Source organism: Natator depressus, chromosome 7, assembly GCF_965152275.1.
Source record: "Natator depressus isolate rNatDep1 chromosome 7, rNatDep2.hap1, whole genome shotgun sequence".
In the NCBI taxonomy this organism is placed as follows: Eukaryota; Metazoa; Chordata; order Testudines; family Cheloniidae; genus Natator; species Natator depressus.
Window position 1 is genome coordinate 33,791,166 of NC_134240.1, and position 19,674 is coordinate 33,810,839.

Consider the following 19,674-nt stretch of genomic DNA (forward strand, 5'->3'; position numbering starts at 1 on the left):
TTGATTACAAGTGGACAGAGTTAAGCAGATTGACACAAGGAGGCATGATGATTGAGTATCAGGCCCAAGGGCTAGAAACATAATTATTTAAAATGAAATCTTCGATCCTGCTGAAGTTAATGGGAATCACCCAGGAAAGCTTCCTACATGTCCATGTTGAGTGGATTTTTCAGCCTTGAGTTGAGGTTTACTAATCCTGACTTAAATTTGGCTCCAGTGACATAGAGGTCTGTAGCGATGAGGTAATTGCTCTATGAAAACTGTTTGATATTCTTGTTGTTCTTAATGGCCACGTGAGGACACACAATATCATTTCTCTCCTTGATGGCAGTCTCAGCAGGAAGTGAAGGATTTGAATGGGCGTGTTGACTAAATAGTTTGTCCATTCAGGTAAGGAGTGAGATATTCCGTTTGATTAGTTTGAAGAACTTTGAACTGCTTTTTTCTCTGCAGTTGTTGTTAAAGTTGGCAGTCCTCAAACTGTGATCCAGAGAGTATCCTCTAGTGGTATGGAGAGGGTGAGTAACAGCAAGGTACTGGTTTCCCTCAAGTCAGCGAAAATACATTACTTTCCTAATATTAATTTTCCTTGTAAATAGTTGCTGTGGTTGCCACAGCAATATGTGATTTGTGAATAGGAAGGAAAGGCTAAGGGCTGATCTATACTGAAAAATTAGTTTGACCTAGCTGCATCGCTCAGGGCTATGAGAAATTCAGCACCATAGTTAGGTTGACCTAACACCCAATGTAGATACAGTTAGGTTGATAGAAGAATTCTTCCGTTGACCTAACTACCACCCAGTGGTGGTAGTGGAAAACCCCTTCCGTCAGTGTAAGAAGCGGTCTACGTTATGGCATTTCAGAGGCATAGCAATAGTGCTGTAGCTCTGCTGCTGTGGAAACTGTCGAAGTGGTGAAAAAGTTTGAAAAATCCTGCTTTAAATATATTGAAAGCACTAGAGACTAAGCCTGTAGCTTTTTACAAACTTAGTAAATATGGAAAAATACTTCGTTGCTACATTTATGATAGTTAAATTTAATTGAGTCTGTAAGGATTTCTTCTCATGCTTTGTAAAATCCATTTTCAGATGCTGTAATCTATTGCTTTGTCATCAGTGAATCATGTTCTTGCTTTATTCAAGTTGTTTCCTCCCATTTCTTCAAACCTTTTTTTCTGATTGCAATGTACTGTGCTTTGGAAGATCAAAATTATTTAAATAACTTTCCACTTTGCTAAAGTGGTTTAGCTGGTAAATGACCATGTAGCGTGGTCATTAACTTGGCAGCCTTTTTCATTCCCAGGCTAACCAGTTGACTGGAGGTAGTATTTACTAAATAATTAGTAAAACTGCATTGCTTAATAAACTATCTTAAAATTAGCCCATACTAAAATTAGCAAATATAATGAAAATATGGGGAGAGAATAGTTTCAGATGGTGGCTTAGTTACATTTTTGAAAGTAGGATTTTATGTTAACCTCTTTGTAGTGATAAACACCCATTTTTTCATGGTTTGTGTGTATAAAAACATCTTCTGTATTTTCCACAGTATGCATCCGATGAAGTGAGCTGTAGCTCACGAAAGCTTATGGTCAAATAAATTGGTTAGTCTCTAAGGTGCCACAAGTACTCCTTTTCTTTATGTTAACCTCTTGTTCACCCAGCATTGCCAGACTAAGCCAATTTGCCTGATATTTCTCATGTGTATTGTTTGCTGAGGGCAGACTTCTGTTGGAAAGGTTTTCAAAGCTAATTGGATAGGCCACTTGGAAAACATGAGGGCTTTTAAAAAGAACAGTCTTCAGTATTACAAAAGTTTCCTAATGGTTTTTAGCAACCTTATCTCAAAATGGCTTTGTCCAGTTACTTCAGATTTGTTTTTTTCTATTGGCAACAATGAATTGGTATTCAATTATTTTTGGAAAGTGTCTGTTTTAGCTTGAAGTCATATGAGGAGTATTAACTAAATTAGGAGATAGCTGTAGAGTTTGTTAGATATCCAAGGGAATCACATGGAGTTCAGAAAGGATCAGCCAGGATGGGAGACAGAGTTAAGTGTCTTCAGTTGAAGCTTTAAGAAGATATCTTATTAACTTCTGTAGAGGCTGCATCTCCCACATGAACCCTAGCTCTTTCTGTATTCTGAATTGTTGTGACTCCAGATATAAAACTTAGACAGATTTAGAATAGTATATACAGATTATTTCTGAAAAAAATTAGAACACTTCAGCTATTAAAATTTAGATAATATAATTACATTAATCTGAAAATTCAAAGTTAAGGTTGGACTTGAAAAATATGGAAATGCAGAGTTAATATTTTGCTCTTAATATAGGACCTTCAGGCTTTGAAATAATTGTCCTTCTGTAACAACATTTTCTTCAAGTGCTTACTCATGTCGATTCCATTCTTGGAGTGTACATGCCCACGTGCCCGGTCATCGGAGAGTTTTTCCTTAGCGGTATCAGTAGGGCCAGCTGTGGCATCCCCTTGAGTGCTGCGCTCATGTGTTGGTATAACAGGCACTGCCGGGCCTACACCCTCTCAGTTCCTTCTTACTACCCTTGATGGTTACTCGGAGCACCTTTCCTTGCATAGGAAGGGCTAGAGGTTTCCTCTCTTCTGACTTTGAGCCTTAGGGCTTTGTAAATAGTTGTTTATAGTAGTTAGTGTTAAGTATAGTAACTCCTCACTTAACCTTGTAGTTATGTTCCTGAAAAATGCGACTTTAAGTGAAACGATGTTAAGCGAGTCCAGTTTCCCCATGAGAATTAATGTAAATGGGGTGGGGGGGTGAAATTAGGTTCCAGGGACATTTTTTATCAGATTATGTATGTGTATGTACACACACACACACACACACACACACACACACAGTATAAGTTTTAAACAAACAAACTAATACTGGTACACGGCGATGATGATTGTGAAGCTTGGTTGAGGTGGTGAAGTCAGAGGTGGGATATTTCCCAGGGAATGCCTTACTGCTAAATGATGAACTAGCAACTGGCTGAGCCCTCCAGAGTTAACTCATTGTTGTTAATGTAGCCTCACACTCTACAAGGCAGCACGAATGGAGGGAGGGGAGACAGCATGACAGACAGAGAGACACACCGTGTGTGTGTGTGTGTGTGTGTGTGTGTGAGAGAGAGAGGCAGGCACATTTCTCTATTAGGTAAGGGGACCCCACTCTTAAGTACACTGACTTGTTAAGTAGATCAGCAAGCTGAGACCGCAGCTGCTGCTGCCAGGAAGCTCCCTCCCTCCTGAGTCCTGTTGTGTATCCCCCCCTGCTCTATGGAAGATGGGGTAAACAGGGTGCAAGAGCAGGGTGGAGGGGGACACCATGACATTAGGCCCCCCTATCCCTAGTGCACAGCAAGCTGGAGGCTCTGGAGAGCAGTTCCAAGGCAGAGGGCAGGAACAGCACATGGCAGAGAGGAGAGGGACAGCTGAACTGCTGGCAATTGGTAGTGTGCTGGGTGGCCTTAGGGCAGTGGGGAGCTGATACGGTGGCTGCCGGTCCACGCTGGTTCCGAGTCCCCAGTAGCTAGCTGCAACGGGCTGCCCTTCCCGCAAGCCGTGGACAAAGCAGGCAGCTGCCAAACAACGCTATAAGGGAGCATTGCACAACTTTAAACAAGCATGTTCCCTAATTGATCAGCAACGTAACAACGAAACAACATTAACCGGGAGCACTTTAAGTGAGGAGTTACTGTAGTTAAGTGTAGTTAGGAGTTAGAAGTTAGGAGTCCCAGCGGGGATTTTGTCCCAGGCGGGACATGCCCTGATCTCTGGAGTTACAGTCCTCGGAGGGCTTAAACAGGCTTATGCCTGTAAGTGACCCCCCACAGCAGCTGCCTAAAGCTTGGGGGAATCACACGGGAAGGACAGAGATCGTATTTGTAAAAAATTTTCGACCCAGGACTGAGAGAGAGCGGGATATTTGTTTGCGGGCTCTCCTCATGGAGGCTGCCCTTTGTCTGGCTTCTGAGCCATCCCGCCAAGACTCGGCTAGTACCTCGGCCTCAGTGCACCTCCAGCACCGCTCCCCATCACTAGTGCCCAGAAAGAAAGTGAAGAAGCACAGCTCCCCGGCAGCAGGCAAGAAAGGCCCTGGGGCATCAGGCAAAAGACTCAGTTTGGGCCATCCTTAGCCCCTTCAAGGATCCACAACCGCACCTGGGAGCAGAAGGGAATCCAAACTTGTGAAGTCATCGATGCCTTCCCAAGCTCTCCTGGCACTGAGAGAGCAGAAGCTTCCCCTGGCACCATGTGTGCTGCAGGAAGTGGGAAAGGCTCCCTAAGATGGCAAGCAACTGCTAAGACCCCTTCGGGGGCAGTGGAGCACCACTGATCCCCCGAGACAAGGCAGTGTTCTCCATCTCTGCACCGCAGATCTCTAGTGTCATGACCCAGATCCTCTAGAGCTTGCCACAGTCCACCTGGCACCGGTCCCCTTGATACTGGCACCAATCCTCACTCCAAACACTGGTCTCCGGTGGCGATGGTCAGCGGGCAGACACGGGTTGACAGCTCCACAGTGGTCGCCGGAAAGGGATTCCTCCAGCACAGAAGGGCAGTTCAGCCCTTCGCCAAGACCCCATCGGTGTGAATGGGCACCTGAGGCCGCATCAAAGTCTACAGTGCTGCTTTGGCAGCATGGCCAGTGACCTTATTGGAGTGCTTGGGGCATGCTGGTGATGACGATGCCCCCTTCGCACCGCTCATCTGCCGCTGCCTTGGAGAAACAGTTGGCAGCACTGACTGCACCGGGCTTGGTGCATGAGACCCGCTTGAGGTTGGGGTAGTGGAGACAGCACCCACCCCAAAATCCCCCTTCCCCATGGGGGATAATGCACTTGAGCCTCCCCTGGTGGTACAGTCTTCGTCCTCATCCCCACACAAGGCAGTCACGGGACCCTTGAGGGCCAGCCTCCCGGACGATTTTAAGGAATACCGGGCCCTGCTTCGACAGGTGGCCGAGAATTTGGGCCTACAGGTGGAAGAGATGGCCAAGCAGGTGGACATCTTGTTCAGTGTCCTTTCAGCCTTCACCCTGGCACGTGTTGCCCTACCAGTGCATGACTGGGTTCTGAACATTGCCAGGATCCCTCTGGCAAACCTCATTGTCCATCCCTCCCACCTCCAAAAGGGCCGAAAAGAGGTACTTTGTCCCGGCCAAGGAGTTTGAGTACCTTTATACCCCCCCCACCCTTTGGGCTCGCTGGTTGTCTTGGCAGCCAACGAATAGGACAAGCAGGGGCACACTAGTTCAGCTCCCAAAAATAGAGGCCAAGGACTGTACCTTTTTGGGAGAAAAATGTATTCAACAGCCAGCCTGCAATTCTGGGTGGTGAACCATCAGGCACTCTTGGGCAGATACAATTTTAACTTGTGGGACTCCCTCCGTAAGTTCAAGGAGTCCCTCCCTCTGGCCCAGGAATTTGGCACCCTGGTGGAGGAGGGCACTGCGGCGGCTAGGTGCTCTCTCCAGATGGCATGGGACATGGTGGACTCGGCGGCTAGGATGGTTGTGGTGGTCATGAGGCACAGCTCCTGGCTTCAGACCGCCGTCCTGTCCCAAGAGATGCAGACCTCTATCCAGGACCTCCCATTAGATGGGAATGGTCTCTTTTTGGAGCAGACTGATGGGAGGCTGCATGGGTTAAAGGACACTTGGGCCACCCTTCACTCGCCGAGCATGCATACGCCGCAGTCTGCATGGAAGCAGTTCCTCCACCCCCCACCCCATTGCCAAGGCCGTGGAAGCCTCATCAGGGGCCTGCAAGGAGAAGGGATAGAGACACAAGCTTTAGTCGTCACTGCCCTTCCTCCTCCCGCTCACCTGCACAGCCCAGTCCGGCAAAGCATCCCGGGGACCAGAAGCGCTCGTTTTGAAGGTGCGCTCAAGAGTGATGCCCCAGTCAATTCCCCAGATTCACCTCATTCTTTCCTCGATCGTCTTCATCCCTACCATTTGGCCTGGTCGCAGGTCACCTCTGACCACTGGGTGCTGGACATAGTATCTTGGGGCTATACCCTACAATTTTCGACTGCCTCTCCCTCCCAACCCCCCTTTTCTCCGTCCCTCTTCAGGAACCCTTCTCATGAGTAACTCCACATCCAAGAGATCAAGAACCTCCTGCACGTTGGGGCGGTGGAGGAGGTCTCTCGGGACATGAAGGGAAAGGGTTCTATTCCCTCTACTTCCTAATTCCGAAAGCAAAAGGGGGCCTCAGACCCATTCTGGACCTGCGTCGCCTCAACAAGTCTCTCGGAAAGTTGAAGTTTTGCATGGTCTTCCTGGCCTCCATCTTCCCCTCCCTGGATCTAGGAGACTGGTACACCGCCCTCGGCTGGAAGGTTGCATATTTCCATATTCCAAGGTCACAGATATTTCCTGCATTTCTTAGTGGGTGGACGCCGTTTTCAATTCACGGCGCTGCCCTTTGGCCTCTCATCAGCCCCAAGGGTGTTCACAAAGTGTATGGTGCCAGTGGCTGCTTACCTGAGACATCGAGGGGTCCAGGTCTTCCTGTACCTCGACAACTGGCTCATCAAGGGCAGGTCTTGGGAGCAAGTGTAGAGGAGTCTCGATCTGGTACCTTCCACCTGCCGCAACCTGGTCCTGTTAATAAACGAGAAAAAATCCTCCTTAACGCCTGTCCAGCGAATAGTTCATTCCAGTCCATAGTTCATTCCAATAGCCTGTCCAGTTCATTGGCGTGGTTCTTGACTCCACGCGAGCCAGAGCTTTACTTCGGAAACGCATCTTTAGGCCATGTTGGACCTGATCTCCCATGGTAAGAACCACCCGCTCACCATGGCTCACACCTGCCTGCGGCTGTTAGGTCACATGGCCACATGTATGTACGTGGTCAGCCATGCTCGGCTCCATCTGTGGCCTCTGAAAACGTGCCTAGAGTCCATCTACGTCCCTGGATTGGTGTTTGGACCCCGAGTTGGTGTTGGAGGGAGTTCCCTTAGCAACCCCATCCCCGTGTCTGACCCTGGTCTCCGATGCTTTGGACCTGGGCTGGGGAGCCCACCTGGACGAGCTGAGCACTCAGGGCTGCTGGTTGCAGGAAGATCTGGCCCGCCACATCAACGTCAGGAAGCTTAGAGCGGTTCACCTGGCCTGCCAGGCTTTCTTGCTCCACCTGAAGGGCAAGGTAGTGCAGGTCCTGATGGACAACATTGCCGTGATGTATTACATCAACAGGCAGGACGGTGCCAGGTCTTTGGCCCTTTGTTAAGAAGCTCTCTGCCTTTGGGATTTTTATGTGCAGCATGCCATTCATCTGATAGCTGCGCACCTGCCTGGAACCAGGAATGTCCTGGTGGATCACCTCAGCAGGACTTTCTTATCTCGCCACGAGTGGTCCCTCCATCTAGAGGTGGTCAGCATAATCTTCCAGAGATGGGAGACTCCCTAGGTGGACCTGTTCGTGTCCAGGCAGTACAAAAAATGCCACGTGTTCTGTTCAGTCTGGGGGATGGGCCGGGGCTCATTGTCAGATGCCTTTCTCATTCCTTGGTCGGGGGTGCTGATGTATGCCTTCCTGCCAGTGCCATTGATTCACAGGGTCCTTGTGAAGATCAAGCAAGACAGGGTAGGAATTATCCTAAAAGCCCCTACGTGGCCTTGCAAGCCCTGGTTTGGCACGTTGCTGACCCTTTCAGTAGCTGCTGTGCTGCAGCTGCCCCTCTGTCCAGTTGTGCTGTCCCAGAACCACGGTAGCCTTTTGCATCCGAACCAGCTGGCGCTGCACTTGATGGCTTGGCTACTGCATGGCTAAGTGCAGTCGGATGGGCTCGCTCGGCACATGTCCAGCAGGACTTGTCTGGTAGCAGGAAGCCTTTTAGCAGAGTGACTTACCTGGCCAAATGAAAAAGGCTCACATGCTGGGCCTCAAAACTGTGTATTCGAGCCAAGCAGGCCCCTCTGCAGGAGATCCTGGATTATCTGCTGCACCTCAAACTCCAAGGTTTGTCCCTGTCATTGATCAGGGTCCACCTGGGTGCTATCTCGGCTTTCCTTCCTCTGTTCCAAGGCAGGTCGATCTTTGCTCATGACATGACAGCAACCTGGTTACAAAGGTTTTTTGAAAGGTCTGGAGCGTCTCTACCCGCACAGCCAGGATCCCGTCCCCTCCCGGGACCTCAATGTCATGCTGTCAAGGCTCATGGGGCCTCCCTTTGAGCCGTTGGCTTCCTGCTCTCTCCTGCTTCTCTCCTGGAAGGTTTTATTCCTGGTCATGATAACATCGGCCTGCAGGGTGTCTGAGATTAGGGTGCTTACTTCGGAGCTGCCCTATAGTCTTCTACAAAGATAAGGTCCACCTGCGACTGCACCCAGTGTTTCTGCCGAAGGTAATTTCCCAGTTTCATACGGGCCAGGACATATACTTACCTGTCTTCTTTCCAAAGCCTCATGCATCAGATGAGGAGAGCAGGCTATGCACCCTGGACGTCAGGACGGCACTGGCCTTCTACATAGATAGAACAAAGCCATTCCGTAAGTCAATGCTGTTGTTCATTGCGGTGGCAGACCGAATGAAAGGTCGCCCACTGTCTGCTCAGAGGATTTCATCCTGAGTCACGGCTTGCATCTGCTACTGCTATAAGGTGGTGAGGGTGTCTCTGCCTGTGATCGTGACAGCACACTTGAGTAGGGTAGGAGCGTTGTCAGCATCCTTCCTGGCACAGGTACCAATCCAAGAGATCTGTAGGGCCGCTATCTGGTCATCTGTCCACACGTTCCCATCTGATTTTGTGATTACCCAACAAGCTCGAGACGACACTGGCTTTGGCAGAGCAGTGCTGAAAGCTGCAAGACCGTGAACTCTGAGCCCACCTCCATTGGTACTGCTTATGAGTCACCTAGAATGGAATTGACATGAGCAAGCACTCAAAGAAGAGAAAATGTTTACCTATGTTTTGTAACTGTTGCTCTTTGAGATGTGTTGCTCATGTCTATTCCATTACTCACTCTCCTACCCCTCTGTTGCTGGCAAGAAGGAACTGAGTGAGCGGGTTTAGGGCCAACGACGCCTGATATACCGCTGCATGAGTGTGGCACTCAAGGGGGCACCACAACTGGCCTTAGAGATACCGCTAAGGCAAAAATCTCCGACTGCACGCATGGGCGCGCGCACACCTAGAATGGAATGGACATGAGCAACACATCTCAAAGAACAACAGTTACGAAAGGTAGGTAACCGTTTTTTAATTAGGCTTTATGAAATAATAGATTTTTGTTTACAAACTTAATTCCTCCCCTGCTCCCTAGGATAAACCTACGTGTATTTGGGTTTGACTGCAAATCTGCTTTGCTGCATCAATCAGTTTTGCTGCAGAATCAGTTTATACAAAGTGTTTGGTTTTTAAAGGTGTACTATTTTTTTTTTTTTTTTAAAGTTCTGCATGTTGTATATTCTAGGTAATCACATTCTTCCTGATGAAGATTTGGCTTCCTTTCATTGGAGTTTACTTGGTCCAGAACATCCACTAGCCTCACTTAAGGTACAAACCTAATCTGATTTTTAGCAATTAAACATTATAGTCCATTATAGCAACAAACCACAGCAGTATATACTTCATAGGCAGCTGATTCACACCTTAGGTGCTTTTTGAGGTACAATAATGAAGACCAGGTACTTTCAGCTCCTGAGAAATACAGCAATAGCTTTCTAATGACAATTTGGTGCAAGGTATGGTACTTTAGTCTGCACACCTTTTAATTACCTACTTTCACTGTCATTTACCTCAATGCTAAAATTGGCCCCTTATCTGTAATACAATATATTTAAAATTTTGTATATAATTTTAAAAAACCTTTTAAAATTTCTTTAGATGTCTAATCCCTCTGATTTCCCATGAGTTTGGCTGTCCTGTCTGTAGCAATTCATGGCTCAGTGACCGGTTTAATACTTACTTTCTGTTAAATACTAACTTAAGAACCTTTTTCTTCTGAGAGTTAAAAGTAGTAGTAAGCCAAAAACTGCTGCTGAAAGGGCAGCTGGGTTCACTGGGAGATGGAATCATGGCAGTAGTTCAGAACTGTCACTCTTTCCTCTTCTTTACCCCAGTTTACTTAACTTTTCCCCTGTCCTGAACTTTACAGCTTAAGCACTCAACTTTCTGACCTACATTTTCCGTTAAAAATTGCCTGGCTTTTTTTGTATCAAGTATAGCCTGAAAAAAAGAGCCAGGCAACTTTTAATGAAAATCCATTAAAAAAAAATCACACCAAAAAAGTTGCTTTTTGTCTCTTGAAAACTGGGGCTGGGTGATAAAGTAATACTTTGACATGCCACTGCAAGAGAGGTAGCAGTGGCACTTGTAAGGGAAACAGTCATTTTCTTTGCCATCAAAGAAACAGTCATTTTCTTTGCCATCCCAGCTAAATGTGGAGGTGGTGGAGCACTTTTCAAGCTAAAGCTTAATTTAGAAATTTAAATTTGGAGACAGATTTAAGGCTCCCAATTCAGGTATTAAGCTGAAAAGTTTAGGGGAGGAAGAGAGGGATTCCTGTCTCTTCAGAATAATCTTTTAGTCCACTGGTTCTTAAACCGTTGTTGGGAAACCATCAGAGACCCACAAAGCCCTTCTCCATCTCTTTAGATAGATTATTAGGGACAGTTATTCATCCATGAAAGGATCATTCTGTGATGGAGTCCAGAGAATGGAAAAAAGTGGAATCGGTAGTTAGTTTAATGGAAGAGAAATCCTCAGAGTTGTATAAATACATCTTTTTTTTCTTATTTAAAGAGGCATAGGGATTTTCCTTTTTGTTTGAGATCCCAGATATCCACCAGTGGGAACTGGTTTACAGGTATAACATTACTCAAAGATCAAAATAGCCAATTCAGAATATGGCTTTGAACAGTATGACCACAGTCATGTTCCATAAGATACTTGCCAAATATATGCTAAATTTCACTTGGTTATTATGAAAACAAAATATTTTAATTAAGATGTATTCTGCCTTGTTTGTTTTTAAATTCACTTTATTCTTTATTTAAAAGACCCCAGTCAGATACTTCCTAAAAAGTTGTTGGTTTTTTTTACTCTTCAGTTTCTTTCAACTGCTTTTTTGCTTTTCCATTTGACAGATATTGCCTTCCTGAGTTTCCAAGAGAACTAACTTAACATGGCTTAACATCTTTAGTTCCATTTGACATAGTAGCATCAGTGATGTCATTGCAGCGCTGGGAGTAGTGGGTTTTTGGTTAACTGCAGGTGTGGCAAAAACAAAACACAGAATTTATTTTTTTCCAGACACTACAAAAACCAACCAACCAGCCCTGCCAGGCACATCTACAAGCCATAGACTTAATAAAATGAGTGGGGAGAGGGGCTAGGCACTGTCTAGGTCTTGGAGCAATGACCTTGGTGAAAAGCCTGGTCTCTGTCCGATGTTGGAAGTGGGAAGGTGCTGTGATTCCAAATCAGGTCACTATATCTGGATTCAGCTTGGGAGCTCAGGTTTTTTTTGGCATCAGTTTATGGTCACTAGGAATTTGATTATTTTGCACCCCCTATAGCTGCAAGAAGTAGGGACCTCTCATTCCCTCCCAAGAAAATTTGGGATTTAGAAAATTTCCGATCATTTTAACAGTGTGAAAACTGTGTGGTGGTTTTTTTTTTTTTTTTTTTTTGAGGTGCTGGTTACCTTGACTTCCTTTGACTTAAGTTGGAGTGCCTCAGTGCTTCAGAAAACTAAGACTGGGTTTTTTATCAAGAAAAACAGAGACTTGATAAATTAGGGTCCCTTGAGTTGTTTTCTTTGTGACATTCTTTGCCCTTTTTATTATGCAGTAGCAAAGTAATAGTGCTATAAAAAATGAAGCTTTACTTATCAGCTCACACAGAAGCATGGAATGGAGGCAAAACAAGCACCAATGTTGCTGGATAACATTTAATAATTACACTTTTCAGTGTGCCCAAGAATTAGCAGGGTGAGGTGGGGAAAAGCAAAAGTAGAATAACCTTTTTGCCCTTTTTCAAAGGGTTAACTGGCCAAACCAACTCAATTAGAATTGTCTTGATTAATAATTTGTGGAGACAAAGGAGAGGAATCAAAACTCCAAGCAGTAAAGTTCTCTTGGCTCGGTTGCTAGCTGTTCACTTCTAGAAGGTTTGAACCTTGCTGTTCTGACTTTGCCCTCATTCAGTCAGCTAGAGGCAAGTGAACAAAAAGCCTTGCCCTGCAGAGGGCCACAGCAAGAACCACCTTCCCCTTTGGAAACGGTGTGGAGTGCTGTGCTTCGTTTAAAGGGAAGAGATCTGAACTGCTATTGCTGCCGCAAAGGAACTATTTAGACCATAAGCCCTTCGGGGCAAGGGCTTTGGCTGTTTGTGTTTGTAAAGTCCCTGGCATGCTTTCAGTGCTACAGATAAATAATCATGTTTGGAATGAACGAGATTAGGCATCCTGCTAATCGATAGAGAGCAATGACTTCCTTAATGGCACCTGGAGCAGGAAACTGATTTTAGGTTGAGAAGGGACAGAAACCGCTAGACGTGGTGAGAGAGAGTTCAGCCACAGTGCCTGCCCAAGAAGGCTGGAATCATACTACTACATTTTTTTGAATTGAGTAATCTAGCATATACTGGGTACAGACTTCTTTTTGAACAGAGCTTTCAGGGGAAATAGAGAAGAAAAGAGCTATTATCTATGCAAATACTGCTGAGTACCTGAGACACATTTATAGCACCCGGTGATCAGTCATAATAAGGGCCCTTTTTGTGCAAAGGCCTGGAATGATCACTTGATTAGAGGATGGAGCATATAGATCCACATCTCTTCATGTTGAGTTGGGGCTAGGGGAATTGGCACCTTTTCCTCCACTGGACTGATCTTTTTGTCCTGGAATGAGCTGGACTGGGCAATACAGGAGAATTTGGCACCAGTGAAGGGCAGTTTCCTTGTAGGTCTGTAAGGAATGTAGTCCTAGAACCTAGCCCCATTGTTACTTTGCTTCTGAAGGGATTGGCCCCAGGGGAGGATCTGGCAAAACTATACTAGATCTGCCATCCTAATCTGAGGTAAATTGTCCTCCAGTTAAGGCAATTCTAGAGATCAGCTCACCAAACTGTCTGCAGCCACAGGGCTCAGTAGGCAGAGAGACTGATTACAAAGGTTATATCCTAACCTAAAAGAAATCTAAATGAAAAGTATTCCCTGATGACAATTTCTGTAACTACCTTAATAGAGCCATAGCTGTTTGTTCAGCCTAAATTACTATCTGAGCATAATCCCTGCTTTACAGTCCATTTTAATCTTTATGGGTCCTTGGAAATCTATTTTGAGAGTGGTCTCATCTACCTGGAGATGTTGGATTCTATTTTGGAATAATGATGATTTAAAAAAAAAAAAAAAAGTCCTACACCAGGGCATTGAGCTCCTAAGGTACAGATCCTTTTGGTTCTCCAAGATCTCCATCTTTCAGATTAAGGCTCCTGGTCAGCTGTTCAATTAGGGTAAAAAGTCTCTCTTAAACAACCTTATCTCCATGGAATCCCAACTCTTCTTACTTGGGTTGACATATCCCATATCATCCTGTAAATTGGTCATATCTCTTCAGAAAGCTGAACCCATGGGTGTTACGCACTTCCAGCCTCCAAGATTGGTAGATTCAGTTTCAGACAGGTTCCAACGAGCTAGGATTAAGGCCTCTCAGAGGGTATTTTGTGATCTAAAAATCACTAAATGACAGAGCTGACAAAGTAGACTATTTCTGACTGCACCCTTTGATGACAGGAAAGGTTAAAGATGCATGAAAACCAAGGGTCATGTGTGTTGCATCTTAATTCAGTTATCCCTAACCTGAGCATCCAACAGTCCAAGTGTTGAAAAGGGAACCCTTAACCCTTTCTTATTCCCTGCTAACTAGAGAATGAGAGAGCTCACAACCTGGCAGCTTGTCTCTCTATGGAGTACTCTAATGGAATGGAGAAGTGTGAGGGAGAGGATGTACCTCTCACTTGCAGCAAGCATTAAACTAAACCTATCAGGATTGGGGGGAAATTGCCCCACCACCCCAAAGAAAAAGGAAAAACCAAACAAACTTCAACTGACCAGAAACCTCCCTGCTGAACATAAGAATAGTCTGACCCAGTAGAGCCAAAGGTCCATCTAGCCCAGTATCCTGTCTTCCGACAGTGGCCAGTGCCAGGTGCCCCAGAGGGAATGAACAGAACAGGTAATCATCAAGTGATCCATCCCCTGTTGCTCATTCCTAGCTTCTGGCAAACAGAGGCTAGGGACACCAATCCTGCCCATGCTGGCTAATAGCCATTGATGGACCTATCCTGTTTGATTGGGAACATGGGTATTGCCATGTCTGATCAGAACACTGTTCTATCTAATGCAGTATCCTATTTGTAAAAATGGCAAGTACCACATGCATATGGAATAACCAGCCATAGGGGAAATTTCTTTTATGCACTGTAAGTTTGAGTTTGGCTTAGGCACTAAAACTAGGGCTTTGGAGCAGAGCCCGGAGCTGGAGCGTGGAGCAGCTCTGGAGCAGTGGAGCTGCAGGTTTTTGCCTGGAGCTGGAGCGGAGCCAGAGCACAGCTCCAAAACCGTGACTAAAACGTGGGTTTATTTCCTGTATGGGAAAAAATCAAATATAACTAGACGTTCTCCTGATTCATATCAGTGTCTAATTTTTTTTTTTTTTTTAAACCGCCTAAATTTTTGGTCTTGGTATCTTTTGTCAGTGAGTTTCATAGGTAAATTGTGTAGCATATGTTTGGGGGAAAATGTTTTCTTTGTATCATATTTAAATACCTTTTAAATTCCATATGAATACCTCATTGTTTTTGTACTTTGGGTACTTTTGTTTACCCTCTCATTTTACCTTTGGAGCAACCACAGGATTGTTGCTGAAGGATGTAAAGCACTCTTTCCCTCTCACCCCCCTGTGGAACACTTTACTTTAAAGGCTACCAATTTTAAAAAGGACATTGTCATCTTAGTCTGCCTTTCTGCTTCCATCTCATAGTTCATTTTTAGCAACACGACAAGATCTTTCTCATGCATTGCTTTCCATACAGCTTCTTAGAGTTCTCTCTGGTAGAAGTGTTTTTTCCCATCTCTTCTTTCTCTGCCTTCTTCCCACCCCATAGGTGCTAGCAAGGGTTTTCTTTCAACTATTGGAGGGAGGTCTTCATTTCCCGATCTCATTTTCTACTGCTGGAAAAGATGCTCTTCTCAATCCTTTTCCTTCTCTTCAGGAAAAGGACACTTAGGGCATGGCTGCACTGGAAAGTGCTCCCACGGCAGCGCTTTGAAGTGCAAGTGTGGTCGCACACGAGCGCTCCTGGTAATCCACATCCACGAGGGGATTAGCTCCGAGCGCTGGGAGCCTGTGTACACTAGTGCTTTAAAGCGCTCGGACTTGCTGTGCTCAGGGGGGTGATTTTTTCATGCCCCTGAGCCAGCAAGTTAGAGTGCTATAAAATGTAAGTGTACCCAAGCCCTTATTCTCACCTCTGGAATCAGGCTAGGTAAACTTCCTGCCACTTAGGCCTGGTCTACACTTAAATTTAAAAAAAAAAAAAAGAGTACTTGTGGCACCTTAGAGACTAACAAATTTATTTGCGCATAAGCTTTCGTGAGCTACAGCTCTCTTCATCGGATGCATTCAGTGGAAAATACAGTGGGGAGATTTGTTTCATGTTCTCTATGTATATAAATCTCCTCACTGTATTTTCCACTGAATGCATCCGATGAAGTGAGCTGTAGCTCACAAAAGCTTATGCTCAAATAAATTTGTTCGTCTCTAAGGTGCCACAAGTACTCCTTTTCTTTTTGCGAATACAGACTAACACGGCTGTTACTCTGAAACTTAAATTTTAGGCTGATATAGTTACATCAGTGATAGGTGTGAAAACTCCATGCTCTTGAGCAATGTAGCTATGCTGACCTAAACCCCAGTGTAGATGCAGCTAGGTCCACAGGAGAATAATTCCGTCAACATAGCTACTGTCACTTTGGGAAGTGGAGCTCCTACATGGATGGAAAAAACCCTTTAACTGGTGTGGGCTGTATCTGCGCTACAGGGTTATGCTGTCCTAGCTACCATGCTGTAACGATGCTTGTATAGTCCCTGCAGTGTAGATGTACCTTTAGAGCATGGTGCTGAAGACATGGGGTAGTAGTAGCATATACGTGCTTCATGGGTGCTCAACATGTACCTAGAACATGTTCTGGGACCCACTTGGTTGTAAACACGAGCAAAGAATTTTTATTTTTAGGCTTAAAAAGTAAAGTGGATATACATTGCTCACCTTCCATTCAAATGGATTGCTGTAGTGAAACATAACACATGAACACCAAACAGTAGTTCAGGAGGTGAAGACTCCTGAATCCAGTTGAAGTGATATGAGGACTTAAATAGGTAGAATATGAATTCAGGCCTAGACACAGATTAACATCCCTAGTCTTACAAAAGTTCAATGAATCATTAATTACTACAAGTAGTTAGGATTTCAGTTTTTCAGCCCCTCCAAAAGATGGCTTATTAGCTTCTTCTTTATCATAGAATCTTGTATCCGGACCTTATGTTTTGTGGAGTATTATTTGCTCTGCATTACTTCCTATAACACTGAATTTTTGCTGTACTATACCGTTATTTACCACAAATAATTCCCATTAACATTAAATTCAGGTTTAGTTTGTGGTTTTATTATTTTCTTATACCATTTGTCCTGGCAAGTGTTCGAGTTCCTTTCATCCAACAGTTTTAGAATAAAATTAAGTTGAATACCTGTCTCCGGCAGCAGCAACAGAGTAAATGCTGAAACTTTCCTTTGTGGACTTTTATGGATTTCAGATAGAGGGTGAAAATTAAACCTGTTCCAGGATTACAGTTCTGCTTCTAAACTACAAGTCTCCAGGTGTGAGGTCACTAGCTTCCACAATATTATCATAGTACTGTAGTTACATTGGAAATATTGTGGTACTGTTTTTGGATAAAGTGTATCATGCTGATGTAATGCATTTTTATCTCACGGCTGCAGGACTTGGGGTGATGAATTCTGGCTCAATTTCTGACAAAATGTGTATGTAGAATTAGTTTCCTCGCCCTTCTTAATCTTTCCAAAATGTACCAAAAGAGCACTTTCCTTTTCTCTTCAAATCTGGAATGTGAAGAGGAGATGAGGAGAGATTAATAAGACTGGGACTTTTCTCCTTGGAAAAGAGATGATAAGGAGGGATACGATAGAGGTCTATAAAATCATGACTGGCATGGAGAAAGTAAATAAAGTGTTATTTACTCCTTCTCATAACACAAGAACTATGAGTCACCAAATGAAATTAATAGTCAAAGGTTTAAAACAAACAAAAGAGAGTATTTTTTCTCAGAACGCCCAGTCAGCCTCTGAAACTCCTTGCCAGAGGATGTTGTGAAGGCCAAAACTATAACAGGGTTCAAAAAAGAACTAGATAAGTTCATGAAGTTCAATGGCTATTAGCCAGGATGGCCGGGGATGGTATCCCTATCATCTGTTTGCCAGAAGCTGAGAATGGGCGACAGGATAGATCACTTGATGATGACCTGTTCATTCCTGCTGGGACACCTGGCATTGGCCACTGTTGGAAGACAGGACACTGGGCTAGATGGACCTTTGGTCTGGCCGGTCTTATGTGAACTTTTATGTTTTCAATGGGAAAAGAAACTAGGACCCTTCCCAAATATTTTCCATTTAAAACCTCTTTCCCCTATATCTCCTGTTTAGGAGGCCTTATCTGGGTGAGAAGAAACCACTTGATGAATATTCAGTAGATTATGATTTCAAGGTTTATGCCTTTGTTTTGAAACACTTTCAGAGTATCATAAAAAAATAGGTTTGTATTAAACAATTTCAAATTTTTAATTTTTTTGCTGCTGAGACCGTTTCCTAATTTTTCTTTGCTTCTGCAGTTTACTAACTTCTCAACTAGTGTATTCTTTAAATGTACTTTATTAATAAACTTTGTATTTAGAAGTCTTGCAATTTATCTTAAAATATAAAATTTCAGAGTTTGAATTCTAATGAAAATGACATTGATGTTTTAAAAGGTTCTTGGTGTACATAACAAAGCAACTTGACCTTTTTTGCTAAGATCAGGAAACCGCTTTTGTTTATATTTATATTTTGAGAGAGATCTGACTTTTTGTTCTCAAATTTCTTTCTGAAAAGCTGTTGAAATATTAGATGCACTGTGTATAAGTAACTGTTTCCTGTCCCCATATATAGACTGGATGGTTGTTCAAATAAAATCCAGATATCTGCAGGCATCTCTAAATTTGCAGTATGTATTTATAAAGGGCTCTCATTTTGAGAGTTAAAAATGCTCATGTGAGCTGTTTGTGAGGTACAGTAACTGTCCTCCAGTTCTCAGTACTTGTTAACAAATTATTCATCAGAATGACTACACAGCTGAGGTACTTGTATTAAGCTTCTGAGCATGCTCAGTGTTGTGAACTAAATATTTCTGGAGTCTGAACAGGGTGCTTGTATACTTACATTCTGTGCCCTCTTTTCTCAAACCTGGCTACTTGAAGTTTATTAAATATTACTGTGTTTTGGAAGTTATATAGAATTAAAGATGGATCACTTGCTTTCACTCGGCCTAATAGATTTGTAAGGAAGCATTGCAGAAAAATGGATGTCAGTTTAAGCAATAATTTGAATTTTTTCTCATTACTAGAAGGGTTGCAGAGAACACTTAAAGTGTGGGCAACTATTTAAAACACGCTCCTCCCTATCCCTCCTTTCTCATGGGAATGAGGACAACAGATGTGCTGAACTCAAGTAATTAGCATAAAATAAAAAGTGTCCAATTTAGTGATTAGCACAGTTGGTGCCATAAAGGACTACAATAACTCTGGTTGGTTCACAGGTTTTTGGGTCTGGAGTGGACTGTGATTGGAAAGCTCTTAGCAGCTTATGTAGCTTTTTCCAATCACAGCAACCCCCCTCTACTGGGCTCAGCTGGAGAACATCGTTAATAGATCTTTTCTCAGGTTTTTGTTGTGGATGTTGGAGAAGGGTTACATATTTTCTTTTTGATTGGTTCTATTACCAGATCTGTTTTTCTGGTGTCCAATTTTAGTTCTTAGGTTCAGAACTGCTTTTCCTCTGGTATCCAGTAGATGGCATCAATGTACTACGAATGCTTCTGAATCCATTTTTTGTCCGCAGAGGTACCATTCTGATTCCAGTATCAGACTCCCATATACAGTTTGTGTTCCAAGTTTACCCTTGTGTATATCAAATATTTAACCACTCTTCACCATGTTTGTGCTTACACTAGAGTGAAATACACAGAATAGAGGGGGATTCAATTCACAGATACTTCCAACCTTTTTGTTTGAGTATACAGGTTGGTGAATGTGCATTAGTTTTGCTGTAATGGTCCTTTTTAAAAAAAAAAAAAAAGGGGGGGGGGTGCAAAATTCTGGGACAAATCCTTTCAAGGTTAGTAGTACTTACTGTTCAGTGACTCCTAGTACTACAGATGTTGACATGGGTGTGTTAGTAATTGTTACCTTGTTGTTTAATCTGAAATGGCGACAACATCTATCTGTCTCATTGATGTTCGCTTCCATATTTTTTTAATTAGAAAGCATTAATATGATTTGACTAGCTGGCTGTAACTGCCTCCTAA

At 43.9% G+C, this 19,674-nt stretch overlaps 1 protein-coding gene across 1 annotated transcript in view; it reads left to right on the forward strand.

Annotated features, from left to right (window-relative positions):
• Positions 1-19,674, forward strand: part of FAM120A (family with sequence similarity 120 member A) — a 118,013-nt gene that overhangs the window by 12,215 nt on the left and 86,124 nt on the right. The window contains exon 3 of the mRNA XM_074958100.1: positions 9,445-9,527. Coding sequence (XP_074814201.1) covers positions 9,445-9,527 — 83 coding nt within the window. The remainder of the gene's footprint in view (positions 1-9,444; positions 9,528-19,674) is intronic.